This window comes from Myotis myotis, unplaced genomic scaffold (genome assembly GCF_014108235.1).
Source record: "Myotis myotis isolate mMyoMyo1 unplaced genomic scaffold, mMyoMyo1.p scaffold_m19_p_3, whole genome shotgun sequence".
Taxonomy (NCBI): Eukaryota; Metazoa; Chordata; class Mammalia; order Chiroptera; family Vespertilionidae; genus Myotis; species Myotis myotis.
In genome coordinates this window covers 151,720,858-151,734,984 of record NW_023416335.1, presented here as the reverse complement: position 1 = coordinate 151,734,984, position 14,127 = coordinate 151,720,858, and the positions used below count along the sequence as shown (strand labels likewise).

At 40.2% G+C, this 14,127-nt stretch overlaps 1 protein-coding gene and 1 long non-coding RNA gene across 5 annotated transcripts in view; one reads left to right on the top strand and one right to left on the bottom strand.

The window, feature by feature from the left end:
• Window positions 1–14,127, top strand: part of LOC118651065 — an 88,485-nt gene that overhangs the window by 15,362 nt on the left and 58,996 nt on the right. The gene's annotated exons all lie outside the window — the stretch shown is intronic.
• Window positions 13,372–14,127, bottom strand: part of CUNH12orf56 (chromosome unknown C12orf56 homolog) — a 60,018-nt gene continuing 59,262 nt past the window's right edge. The window contains exon 13 of the mRNA XM_036299816.1: window positions 13,372–13,498. Coding sequence (XP_036155709.1) covers window positions 13,372–13,498 — 127 coding nt within the window. The remainder of the gene's footprint in view (window positions 13,499–14,127) is intronic.

Below are 14,127 nucleotides of genomic sequence, written 5' to 3'. Positions count from 1 at the left end.
TGATGGCCCCTAACCCCTCTGCCTGCCTGCCTGATCACCCCTAACCCCTCTGCCTGCCTGATCACCCCTAACCCCTCTGCCTGCCTGCCTGATCACCCCTAACTACTCTGCCTGCCTGTCTGATCGCCCTAACCGCTTGCCTGCCTGCCTTATTGCTCCTAACTGCCTCTGCCTTAGTCCCCACCACCGTGGCTTCATCCAGAAGGACGTCCAGAATGATGTCCGGAAGGTCATTCAGCTGTTTGGTCTAATTAGCATATTACACTTTTATTATTATAGACTAGGGGCCCAGTGCATGAATTTGTGCACCTTGAAAGGAACTGTGGGCCATGAGGCTGCGGTAGGCACGGGGGCAGGTCTTGGCCCATCCTCCATGTTCCTGTCCAGCCCCTCCTGCCATGGCCCCCGGTCCCCTGTCTGCCGGCAGCCCCGCTCCCACCACTGCCGCTCCCACATGCTGACAGTGCCAGCCCTGCTCACACCCGCGGACACGTGGAGCAGTTGGGGCCGGCGCCATCAGTGGGTGCAGGCAGTGGCTGCTGCCCCTATAACCCCTCAGGAGCAGGGAGAGGTGGAGAAGCCCTGAGGGACGCTTGCACCCACTGATGGCACCTAGTGATTGGGGCCGGCGCCAGGCATCAGCAGCAGATGTGAGTGGCAGCCCTGGCACCAGCAGCAGGTGTGAGCATCCAGCGGGACCTCAGTGCAAGAGGTAAAGAATTTTCAGTAACCACCAGAGGCTGGCCCCGATGACAGCGACTGGCGCCCCGCCTTGGTCTGGCGCCCCTGCTCACCTGCTCCATGATCCCACCACAGCCAATGCCCACCATGTTCCAGGCTCTGCCGCCTACTGCCGACGCCCACCATGTTCTGCACGCGCCTCCCCTGGTGGTCAGTGCACGTCATAGCAACCAGTTGTTCACTTGTTTGGTTGTTTTGCTGTTCGGTTGTTTTGCTGTTCGGTATATTTGCATATTAGGGTTTTATATTACATAGATGATAAGGAATACAAAGCTCTTGATACCTGTGGTCTCTTCCTGTCTCTGCTACTAATTCACTGTGTAACCTCAGGTAACTACTAACCCTTTGGAGTTCCAGTTTTCTCTTAAAAATCAGTGAATGATCTTAAGAATAATTCTAGTTCTAAAATGTTAGAAGTCTGTGAATGAATTCTACTTTGTTTTTTATTCTATAATTATTTCCATATACCAAGAGTTTCCTCGCCATTTAAATTCTAAGTTCCTATAGAATCTTGATTTTGTTTAATTTTGTTTTCTCACATTTTCCAAAATACCTAGACCATTGCTCTGCATAGTATATAACAGGCTTATGAAAGGTATATATAGATATATAGATTGAGGTGAGTCCAAGGGAAAATATCCATCTTCACAGGAAGCTGTGCTTATTGCCATGTTGCCTGTCTTTGGAGATGACATTCAACTGTAATTTAGGGCTGCCTCGCAGAAATCAGCAATCAGCATCTTTGGAAACTTTCCTGTAGTCAGAGATAAGATTCTTATCCTTAAAGCAGAGCTGTGGTCACTGTTCAAGCATCTACTCCTGTGACTGAATGCAAAAAGGTTTCTTTTAGGAAAATTATGCTGTGTGCATGTAAAAGGGTCTCGGCCTATAGATAATGCCATATACTGTAGGGTGTTTTCTACAGGGAACCAGTTTTTATTCTGTTCCCTATCTGTTATACGGAAATCTGAAAATCATAAATCATTTTGTAGCTTTTCTGACTCTTTGAGGAATCACATTTTAGACAATGAAGTTGAAAAAGGGAAGTAGAATTATCCCCAAACATACGAATTCCTTATGCACAATGCAAAATATTTCTGAAACTTTGATTTTATATCTTGTAGTTTAGACAGTCTCAAGAAAAAAAGCTGCCATAAATACAGATCAAGAAGGAAAATTAAATAAAAAAGCATGTGAACAGGGAAATAAAATAACTTTTTAAAGTAGCTATTTTTAGCTGCTAGTTTATATTCTGGGGGAATGGCAAAATTTACCTCTGGGGGAAATGAAACTTTTATTTGAAGAGAGGAAAAGAAAATGATGGGCCTTTTGGCAATGTGAGTTAGTCCATATGGGGAAGGATGTGACAACAAGAATTTCCTTGCTTGGGATAATAAAATGATAGAGCTTTGGACCTGAAGAACTCTGAAAAGAGATGAAGGAGAGGAGGTCTGAGCAAAATGACAGCAGGCAGAGCCTGAGGAGAAAATACAATGAGAAATTTTCGATGTTGAAAAAGGCTAAAGAACTTTGGGTACTTATATTCCTGCTCTGCACTATATTATTATTTCCAGACTTTCAATAATAGTCTGTTATAAACAACCACTTGTAAATAATGGTGCTTGGGGAATAAAATGAGGAGAGGACAGGGGGGCAAAGAAAACCACAAGAGAAACAAAAATAGGAATTTAGACTAAGAGGAGGGGAAGAATTCCTTCTTGGCCTTGGGGTAATCTTGAAGAATCATATCTGTGTATTAAAAGACTGAATAGCCCTAACTGGTTTGGCTCAGTGGATAGAGCGTTGGCCTGCAGACTCAAGGGTCCCGGGTTCGATCCGTCACAGGCATGTACCTTGGTTGCGGGCACATACCCAGTGGAGAGTGTGCAGGAGGCAGCTGATCGATGTGTCTCTCTCATCGATGTTTCTAACTCTCTATCCCTCTCCCTTCCTCTCTGTAAAAAAATCAATAAAATATATATATTTTTAAAAAGACTGAATAAACTTAGATGCCTGGGACACTTGAGGTCATTCCTGAAGGGTTAAAGGCAATCCCCAAGCAATGGGAAAACCCCAAACTCTGTGTGGTCAGCATGGATGGGTCCACATGCTCTTGGTTCAGTTTTCTTGGTTCTTGAATACAGAGTATCCACATAGAAAATTGAAGACCAGTATTAATAATTATTCACCTGACTGGAGAAATTGCACATTTAAAAACAGCGACAACAAAACAGAGCACCATAACCTGTTCATATGTGGATCTATGCATTTCTTAGTAACTGTCACCATGGTAGCAGTAGCAAGGCAGTTTGACAAGAGTGACTTCTTAGCCCAGTACATACCATGGAGAGAGAGAACAGCTAATCACGTACTGTCATACCTTTCTTTATTTAATTGTGTTGATCCTACATCACTGACTGTTAGCCTGGGACACTTCTTTCCTTCATAGCATCAAGCACAATGTTAGGAATATACTAGGCACTCGGATATATATATATATATATATATATATATATATATATATATATATACTGGTGGAATAAATTAAATAAATGGTATTTCTGCTATGTCTTCTTTCCAACCTATAGAGAGAGTCACCTGGCAGAAATTTGATTTTAAAAAATGGCTCCTAGGGAATCAGAACTAGGCCATGTTCCTGATTGGGTTGGCCAAACATGGATTTCAGATTGAGGGGGTGGAAGGACAGTGATTAGTACTCTAAGACACTATATTATTAGAAGAATTACATGTGAGTGATAGTGGAAGAATAGGTAAATTCCTTTTCGTCAGTGAGGCCATTCCAAGGTTCAGAAGTTTTGTGTAAGGACTTGCGGTGCTGTTTCCTGGGTGCTAAGACAAGTCAGTAGTTCCTGAAGTGTTTAATATCACACCTGCGTTAAAACCCTAAGGACAGGGAGTTCACAGATTCAGCCTTCAAAATGAGGAAGCTTTCTAAGCTCTAGCCCTCACCTTTTACACAGCTAACACTCAGCCTGGGAAGCCTCCTTAGGATAACTGCTTGAGTTAATGATAATCTTTTATTATAGCCTTTTCCCTAATATATTCTTACATTTCACTTAAATTGTCCTCTATATAATTGCTCTACATTTCAATTACTTCCGTTTTTATTTGTAATTTCACATTTGTTCTTACAGTCTTTAAACAAAGACACACCCTCTTTATTTCAATAGCCGTGGTGCCCGTATTTGCTACTTAAAATCTGGGTTCCTGTAGTTTCAACGGATCGACAAAGTGTGCCACCTCCAGCTGATAGATTGATATTCTAATCATGTTCAAGGCAAGGCTGAAAACAGCTCAAGAATTTGTCTTCAAAATTCTTTAGCAGTAGCTTCCAGTTGATAAAGCCCAAATTTGTCCAGTCTGGTGGATCAGCCACTAAATTATGATTATCATGATATCACCCTCACTGGGACAAACCAAGCGGACTGGCCTCTTGTGGAACAAGCTGCCAAAGTCACTGTTCCCAGAGAGGAACAGGTTAACTCCTTCCAGACCTGCTAAGGAATTTGACCTAGTTCCTTGAAGCTGAAGCGTAACTTGAAAGTATAATTGGTCTCAAATGTTTCTTTCTTCCTCAAAATTACTTTTGAACCCCTGTGAGACAGAGAGAAGGCATCTCTGTTCTCACGGGACTCAGGCCACCACTATTGATAAGAGTGACACGGTCACTATGAAATTTGGGGCACGGACGATTAATGTGATTTCATTTTATCAAAAGGGTGTTTAGGTCTCTAGTTGTGAAAGCCTAAGAATACACAGATGATGTGGTTATAACACTCAAGTCTCCTATCTGTATTTTTGCCACAGTGTTTAGCACAGTGCCAGGCACAGATGCTCAGTGAATGTTTGTTGAATGAGTGAATGAATGGAAAGCTCTGCACAATTAATTCCTACCTACTTTTCCAGTTTATTTTCTATGCCCCGCCCCCCCCTATAGTTTACTTTACACTCTGGCAAAATAGCTACTTAGTTTCCTAAACACCTCTCCTGCTTTCCCACTTCTGTACCTTTGTTGTTGCCATACCCACTGTCCAGAATGCTCTTCTCTCATATCCCAGACTATGAAAATGCTACTGTTTTCTCATCTCAAATGCTACTTCCTTTATGAAATTTTTACTGATTATCTCAAGAAAAGATAAGCCTTTTCTCCTAACTCTCATAAAAATTTCAACCACTTGCTTATTTATTATCAACTACCTTATATGATAATTATTTTTGTAGTTAACTTATTCCCATTGATTGATATATCTTCTTGAAGTTAGGCACTGGTTCTTACTAATCTTTACAGTGACTAGCACACAGTAGACACTCAATAATTACCAGTAGTCAGTTTTGCTAATGTTATACTATGAACCCCAGCAAATTTTTCTTTTTTTAAAAAATATATTTTATTGATTTTTTACAGAGAGGAAGAGAGAGGGATAGAGAGTTAGAAACATCGATGAGAGAGAAACATCGATCAGCTGCCTCCTGCACACCCCCTACTGGGGATGTGCCCACAACCAAGGTACATGCCCTTGACAGGAATCGAACCCGGGACCCTTGAGTTCGCAGGCCGACGCTCTATCCACTGAGCCAAACTGGTTAGGGCGCAAATTTTTCTTAATAAAATCTAAATGTTGTCCTCATATATAGACATTATTCAAACTCTAGAAATAGACTGAAATTGACCCTTTTGTCAACATTTTCTTTTCAGTTAATTATGCAGGGGATTGAAGACTCAGTAAAACTCTCCTTTGTATTTTAAATGATCATGGACTTGTTTTGTTCTTTTAGTGACATCATTAGCATGATTACAAGTCTTATCTTGTGCTCCTCATATCTTTTGAGTATTCTTTTCCTTAAATATGTATGTGTCCTTAAATTCTTAATTCTTGTGATCATTCATTGCTGTCATCTTGCCTGCCTTACTAAAAGGTAGCATTTCCATCCATTCATCATGTGCATATGAGGCAAAGGTCTTCATGGAGACTCTTGGGGCTGTGCTTTCCTCAAATGACCTCTTCTTGACACTTAATGATAAAATCAAATATTGTCTTCCATTTTTTTAAAAAAATTAGCCATCATCACCTGCAAGGCATTCTCTTTGAGAGGAGAGGGAGCACAAATTGCCTCAGAATTGAGCCTGGAAATGAATTGAGAAACTTCCCTCTTGAAAGCAGAAACACTGCTATGTGCTTTAATTCCTAAAACTTCTAGCCCTCCTGAGGGAGGTTCGTAATATCTCATTTGGGAGATTCTAAGACAAACAATACAAAGAGGTAGACAAAGTTGTCCTTTACAAAATTGGGGATAATCTTTATTCTGGCCAGTGTATGGGTAGCAGTCCTGGATTACAACGTTCAAGTCTCTTAAAAGCATTATTCTGGAAATAAATGCACCTCCCAGCCAAGCCCTCACCAGTGTTTATTTTAACTGAAATTCTCTCTTTTCATCACGCTCCTCTTACAATACAGCTGTGATTCTGCCTATTTTCTTTCTGTATCACTCTCTCTCACCTTTCCTCCTTTTCTAATCATATCTTGGTCCATCTTTTTTTATTCTCTTTATTCTAATTTACATCATACTGTTTAGTCATAAAATACTTTCCATTTTAAAAGTAATTTCATAGTTGTCTTGACTTCATCTTTTTCAAAACATCAATTTTAAAAAATTGATTTTAGAGAGAGAGGGAAAGGGAGAGGGAGAAAGAGATAGGAACATTGTTTGGCTGCCTCTTGCAACCCCCCCTACTGGGAACTGAGCCCGCAAACCCAGCACGTGCCCTGCCTGGGAATAAACTGGTGCATTGGACAACACTCAACCAACTGAACCACATTGACTGGGGAAAAACATCAGTTTCTTATTGATACATGAAAATTATCTGAGTTTAAATTTCAGTGTCTATAAATAAAGTGTTATTATAATACAGCCACACCCATTCATTATGTTTTGTGTATGGCTGCCTTTCTCCCTAACAGAGTTGAATAGTTGTAACAGAGACCATATGGCCTGCAGAGCCTAAAATATTTTTCCTATCTGGTCATTTACAAGAAAAGTATACCAACCCCTGGACTACAACATAGTTGGATAAGACTACAAAGGGTCTAGAGTAAGAAGGAGGAAATATCACTGCCTAATGGAAATGGATTTAAAAAAAATAAAAACAGAAAACAAGCAGGCAGAACAAAGGAGCAAAATCAGGATGTTAGGGAGCTTAGTCAGACCACCATATTTTCACCTGAATCATTATTATAAGATCCTTCCAAATCTGGACTCTCCCCATCTTGTACGTTTCTCCCAGAGTTCTATTTGTGATCTACTGCTCTGATCATACAGTGTTCATCAGGAACCTCCATGGGTTTCCCCTGCCTGCAGAGCTGAGTCAGGACCACTGAGCCAGGGTCCTGCATGCTCCGACTGCATCTTAGTTTTCCAGGACTCACCTTCGACAGAACCAGACACCCAGCCTCAATTTCAGGATTCTGTGCTTCCACTCATGCTTTCTATACTACCGGGAATGCTTTTTTCTCTTCGCCAAGTGCTAGACACACTTTATTATTGTTATTCTGAAATATTTCACGCGCACAGAAAAGTAAAGAGAATAATATAGGACTATCTTTGCACTAACCACCAAGCTTTGTCAGATCTTATCATTTTGCCACATTTGTTAGTTTTAACAAAGTATTACAGACTTAGATATTGAAAAGATTTATAAGTAGGCCTCTTGATGCACCCAATCAGAATTAAACTCTTCTTCCTGTGATTTCCTGTAACACTTTCTTTGTACCTCTATCATCTGACTTATTCTGCCCTTATAAAATATTGTCTTTGAGTATTCCTTATGATTATCATTCCCAGAATGGACTCTTTTAGATAGTCCAAGGAAAAGACATTTAAAATGTTTTCAATTGTGTTTATTTAAAAATGTACATTAGAAATATGTATACACAAGTATTTAAGAACATTTAGCCACAATATCAACTCCATGATTTCCCAGATATTCTTTAGAATATGGCTATTATAAAGATACTAGAGGCCCAGTGCATGAAATTCATGCAAGAGTGGGCCTTCCTTCCCCCGGCTGCCAGCACCAGCTTCCCTCTGGCACTGGCACCTGGTACCTAGGCTTCCCTCGCAGTGGGAGTCCCTGCCCACCCACCACAGCCTGCTGGTCGGTGGGGGCCTCCCTCTTTGGGGCAATCATGGAGCCCCCCAATTGACCGCCCCGCTGGCCAGTGGCCTGGGCCTCCCTCTGTGGGGCGATCATGGGGTGAGTGCCAGGCCCCCAACCAATCACATTGCACCCGCCTTGGCTGGCCTGGTGCCAGTGGGTGTCATAGTGTGTTCCTGGATGGTCGTCCAGATGGTCGTCCCACTGCTCGGCCATTAGGTTGATTTGCATATTACACTTATATAGGAATAGAAAATTATTGAGTAAATAATGATATTAGAAAAAATATTAATAAAAACATAGATGGCATGGCAAAAATTTGAAGGTTGTACTCAAAATAATTTAGCTTATAAAACTTAGCTCATTAGAACAGGTGTCCAACTTTAATTATGTTTGTATACCCTAAGTATCCAACTAACTCAGAAGAGATGCTTATTGAATTGAATTGATTTTTCTCTGGGACAGTGAGATCCTTAAAAATTATATGGAACCTGCTAAGCCTTCTGACAGACCACTTTTAAGACATTGAATACCCCTGACACATATGCCAGTGACAGATGGTGGGATTTTTCCCCCTTCTCCCTTTCTTGTCTGTGATGACAAGGTGTCCCAGGGGGGCATGATAAATATGAAATAATGCTAATCAAAGTCATCTTCTGAAGGAATGAGGAACCAAGGTTGCCATAATCCTCTTATCATTTCGACAGACCAATATCAGCAATTTCAGTTTTTTAGTTTGGTCCAGCACACACACATACACACACACACACACACACACACACACACACACACACATTTTTCCTCCTCCTACTTTATATATTTCTTAGAGAAATATTTCTCAGTCTCCTTAAAATCACTGTTTTATGGCATCTCTTCATTATTAACCCTGAACCATCTCATCATGTTGGCAACTGAATTTGGTCTTGAGACTTGGTAGTGAGGAATCGTGTTGTTATGTAGCAACCAATCACAGTGTTAGCCAAATTATGTCATACAGTTACAAAACTGCTGTCCTGTCTTCCAGCTCATTGGAATAAATGTAACCCTTTCAGAAGTTTTGCTCCTCCTACCTTAAAAGGACCTTATATATTCTCAGATATCAGAGGGTCCTAATTGTGGTGGGTGAAATCTTTCACTTTATTTCCTTCCCTTTGGTCTGTGTTTTTAGGTAGTATTTTGAGAGTGTGGGAGTGGGGAGGGGAATGAAATGCCTGTGTTTTTTTGCATTGTTTATGTTGATCCATTATTTGTCTCCAAGTGGAAGAACTTTCATTGTCCCTGGCCTCTGAGTCACAAAGGAAGATCAGAACGTGGCTGAAGGTTGCTTTAACCCCCAAAGCTTCACTCATATTGGACCAGGGAAGCTTCGGTCAAAGGCTTTAACTTCTTTGTTTCCTAACTCCTACCGCCAAGGCACAGGTCTTTCCTGATCTTAAAACTCCACACCAGTCCTGGCTTGTAACCAGAGTATATAACCTTACCTTTTATCATCCAAATGAGGACACTTCTGAAAATGAAATGCAGTCCTGGGGGGAAAGACATAAACCACCCAGGGAAACCGTCATGTTAAGACACCATACTTAAAACATTTTGAACTGCTTATCCTGTAGCAGAACCTATCAAATGAGGGTCTCGATTTCAACTTGAAAGTCTGTGGAGCTTCTTAGCGAATTTAAAGTTTTGTTTTCATTTCAATGAAATGCCTGTGTTTTTTGCATTGTTTATGTTGATCCATTATTTGTCTCCAAGTGGAAGAATTTTCATTGTCCCTGGCCAAAAAGAGAATAGAAGCAGGATTCACATGGTGAAAGTCAGAGATCAGCATGGCCTGGTAAATAAAGACATGTAGTAGTTCTGAAAGAGAAAAGTGAAATGTGAAAGCAGAGGGTACTGAACTCAGGAGCCTATGTTGTACATTCTGCCATAATCGTTTTGCAAGAGGAGGTGCAGTTTCGGCAAAATGTCATGCATGACATTAATGATATTAATTTGCAGTTAATTTTATCAACTTTTAAATTATAAATGTGTGTTGATTTTATAAGAGCATAAGGATCTTTCTTACGCCAAGATTTATGTTGGTACATATTAAAGAAGCATGATAAAATATTCTGCAGGAATTTTAAAAGTTTAAGTTTAATCAGTGCAGGTTAGAGCAAAGTTAGCTTTTATTCCTTTGTCTTCCAAATATAGCTATGCCCTCTGGTGGTTGTAGTTGCTAACAGAAGTGAAATACTCTATTCCCTTTATAAATGTGTCCTTTCAAAATTCATTTGTAGGTCAGGGTGCAGAAGCAAGAATAATTTCCTTGTAGAAACCATGTTACAAATAATGGCAGGTATTGCAAGATAGCTCACAGAAACCCATAGTAGTCCTGAGTCCCTTGATCTAAATCCTCCTCCTTCCTCCACTGCCCTCCTTGCTGCCAAACCAAACAAATCACCATACCCACAGTCAGTGCCACCACCACTACTACTCTGTTGCCATCACCACCAGAAGTAGAAAGAAGAGGGAAGGGGGTTAGTGCTTTGAAATGCACCACCTTTATTTATAGGCACAGCTTGTGCCCTGAAGCCCCATACCTCTTCTGGTGCCTTCAAAGGAGTGAACCACCTAGAAGGAAACTTAAAGGTCCTCTTTGCCTCTCAGAATCTTGGGACAAATATTAAGCAAGTCTTACCTCCTTTCCTCTTGCCCCAGTCAAAGGCCCTCTTAGTTCTCCAGAGTCAAAGTCACCTTCCAAGTAGAGGAAGGCAATAAAAAAGGGGAAAGAGACCAGGAAAAAAAAAAGGAGAAAAAGAAAACCCTTTGACCCAACGTTTCCCCAAACCTACAAGCCACTTTTATCAAATGCCTTATAGCACATTTATTACTGTTCTCTCAAGTATTCCTACACACAATTGAAAGATACTACCAATGAGTGAGAGTCAAATGGAAATATGTAAAATATGTTTATCAATTATAGGAATGTTGAACTTTTCCCTCTTTACATGGTATCTAGATTATCTAGATTTCAGTAAAATGAAGAAATTCATTTCCTCTCACACTATCTGTGAATCAATTAGGAACTCTGTAAGTATAGAATGACTACATCAGTTTAATCAGTTTGTTATTAGCTCTTCGAGTCAAAGGCTGAAAAAAGTTTACATGACTAAAAAATTTTCTGTCTACCCTTGGGAAGCATATTTTCCACAAAATATTCATTTGCATTGATAGTGTCAATTAGATCCAACAGTTCTTTGTGGTGGTGAGCAGCAGAAATAGTTACTTGTCAATTAAATCACCTCATGCTAATGGGAAATAGGATTTTCAATTTAATAACTAAATGAATCTGTTCTTCAGTGCTATAGAGGTCAAGGGTCTCTGAGTCACCCAGATTGGTTAAATAAATAAATAAATAAATAAATAAATAAGGGCAGTACTTATTAACCTCTAATTTCTCAGCCAGCTTTGGTATTATCTTAATAATCATAATAATGAATACCATTTACTGATTCCTTACTACACACCAGATACCGTACATGCTATGTGCATTACCAACCTTTTCATTCAAATCTCCTAACAATAGGTTATATTATCTTTCAATTGACTGAAACTTAGAGATGTTAAGTAACTTCCCAAGGTCCAAAACTAATGCAGAGCTGAGATTTAAACTCAGCCATTTTGGCCTCAAAACACCCATGCTCTTACCCCCTAATATATACATTTCTTTATTTTTAATGGTAGAGCTAACTACTGTGAGTGAATTTATTCTTAGAGGGGGTGTGGAAAATGGCAATGCTTGCATTGTAAAGGTAGTCAGAGTCCAGAATCTTGAACCCAGCCTGAACACTAGCTATATGTGTTTATCTTTTTGGTGATCCTTTGTTATTGATGTGATTTTCATATTCAAAATTTTTCGACAATTACATCTTCTTAAAAATAATTATTTTATGGTTGAGGTCAATCAAATGTAGCTGATCAGTAATAGAGATGAATTATTTAGTGATTTTTTTGGTTTTGGCAACAATGCAAAAAATACACAGCAGAAAAGAACTATGATAGGATAACCCTTCAAAGTATTACATTTTGGGCTTTCCCCCATCTCCCAGACTGTACCAATGAATAGACATGTGTGATAAGAAAATCAAGGTGACAAATATTTAACCAAAAGAGCTACTGACTTAGAAAGATTCGGGTACATTCTGACAGAGGTTTTGTTCCCAAAGATAAGTTAAGTACGCTCTCAGAGCAAATAGAGCTGTGAAAGAGAAGAGGTGACATGGACAAAAAGGCAATGCTTGGGGTGAGAAACCACAGTCCCCTTCTAGAGCCTGCATGTCACTAGCCCAGGGCACTGCTTAGAAGGTGAGGCAGAGCTGAGTTGATTCTCTCATTGTTATTCTGTAGGTTCTAACATTCCCCAGTAGTCAACCCACTGTCCATCATTTGTCCAGTTTGAAGTGTTGCTTGCCTGTGTCCCAGAATTTTCCTATTTTCTGATTCACTATCTGTTGGGAATAATCTCCTACCCAACAACCCAGGACACTCATAAACACTATTTTGTTGTCCTTTCTGTCCCCAGATTGAAGAGTAGAAGACTTGTAGTCCTGGATGGGTGATGGTGGAGAAGGCTTGGACACTTTGTAGGGTGATGTTGGTGATACCAGTTTGGTCTAAAGAAAGCAGGATTATTTGGAATCATTGTGATTGACTGAGCCAGGACGGCAGCCAGGACAGCAGAGGAATGCATGACTCTGTTACAGAGTGTTAAGAAGTGTTCAGAGTGTTAAGCAGAGAATTCTAGAGCTGGGAGAGAACTTGGAAAGTTTCTATTCCCAGCCTTCCACTTAGCAGAGGAGGCCCAGAAAGGGTACCTGACTTGCTCGAGGTCAGATAGCTGGCTAATGGCTCAGGCTGAACCATAAATAAAATGTTCTGAGTGAGTTTAATTGTCTCTACTGCACAGCACAGGCAAATCTGGCTTGGGAGCTCTTTCTTTGGAGGCATTTCTCTCTGATACTCCTTCAGGTCACGCTAAGTTGAATGGAGGGTCCATCTCCTAAGTTCTTCGAAGCACAAATTCAATAATAGCTCACAATGATTCCAAAGTTTTGTTTTGGATTTAAGTTAGTTTATTGCCATAAGATATAGTGAAGATATTTTTTTCACAGTTGGTAAAGCATAACTGCTTATAGACCAGCGGTTCTCAACCTGTGGGTCGCAACCCCTTTTAGTATTTTATGCCTTTAGGAACTTTTTAAAGGGAAACACTAGTTTTTAGCACCACTTTATGTATGTCAGTGTACCAAAGTTTCTCTTATGTGGCAGATAAAAAATGTTAAAGACTTCTCTTAGGGATTGATGGAACATTCAAATAAAACCTTTGTTTATGGGACCCAGGGATAGACAGGTACTAAATAAATAAAGAAGTGTTTCTCATAAATATTGATTTCCAATGAACATTTTATACTCAATTTTTAACATTTCACACATTGTTTCTGCTCAACCAATTTCAGGACTTCATGAAAAAGTTGAGTGGTCGGCTGGGTAATAGGATAACACAAGGGAAGCCTTTTTTCCAAGGCTGGTATGTGAATAAAGTACCTGCAATCATAAAAAGAAATAAAATAGCTTTAAAAACAATAATTTTCACACTGTTCACATCAGTATGTACACTGGTCCAGGGTTATTGGATGTGGGAGTATTGATCATGAGAGTCAGTCAGCATCCTTAACTCTCCAACCTCCCCTCTTAGTGACCCAGCAGCTCTCTGATATGTGTGCCTTTCAGCGCATTGAGCACTTTACTTCTGCCAAGGAAGTGAACTTCATTAATAATGTACCAGGCATTGAAGCATTCATAAGGAAGCCAGGACTGCCCTCCCCACCGTGTGAGCTGAGGCCCTGCTTCTTGTTTTCTCAGGCAATATTCAGTGGGGAGTTGAAATGGAAGCCAAAGCTGTGGTGACCACTAGGGCTGAGTTAAAGAGAGGAGATTAGAGTTCTTCCCCATGGCCTCAGGAAAAGTATAGGGCCAGGGGAATAGACAACAGGGACAAAACCTTTAGCTATTTCCTGGCTTAAGGGATGGCTTAAAGAATTGGTTCTTAATCCTGGGTGCACATTAGAATTACCTGGAGGTTTTTTTTGTTTATTTGTTTTATTTGTTTTGTAATGTCCATGCCCAGACCCCACCTCAAGAAAAACTGAATTTCTATATATAAGACTTGGGTA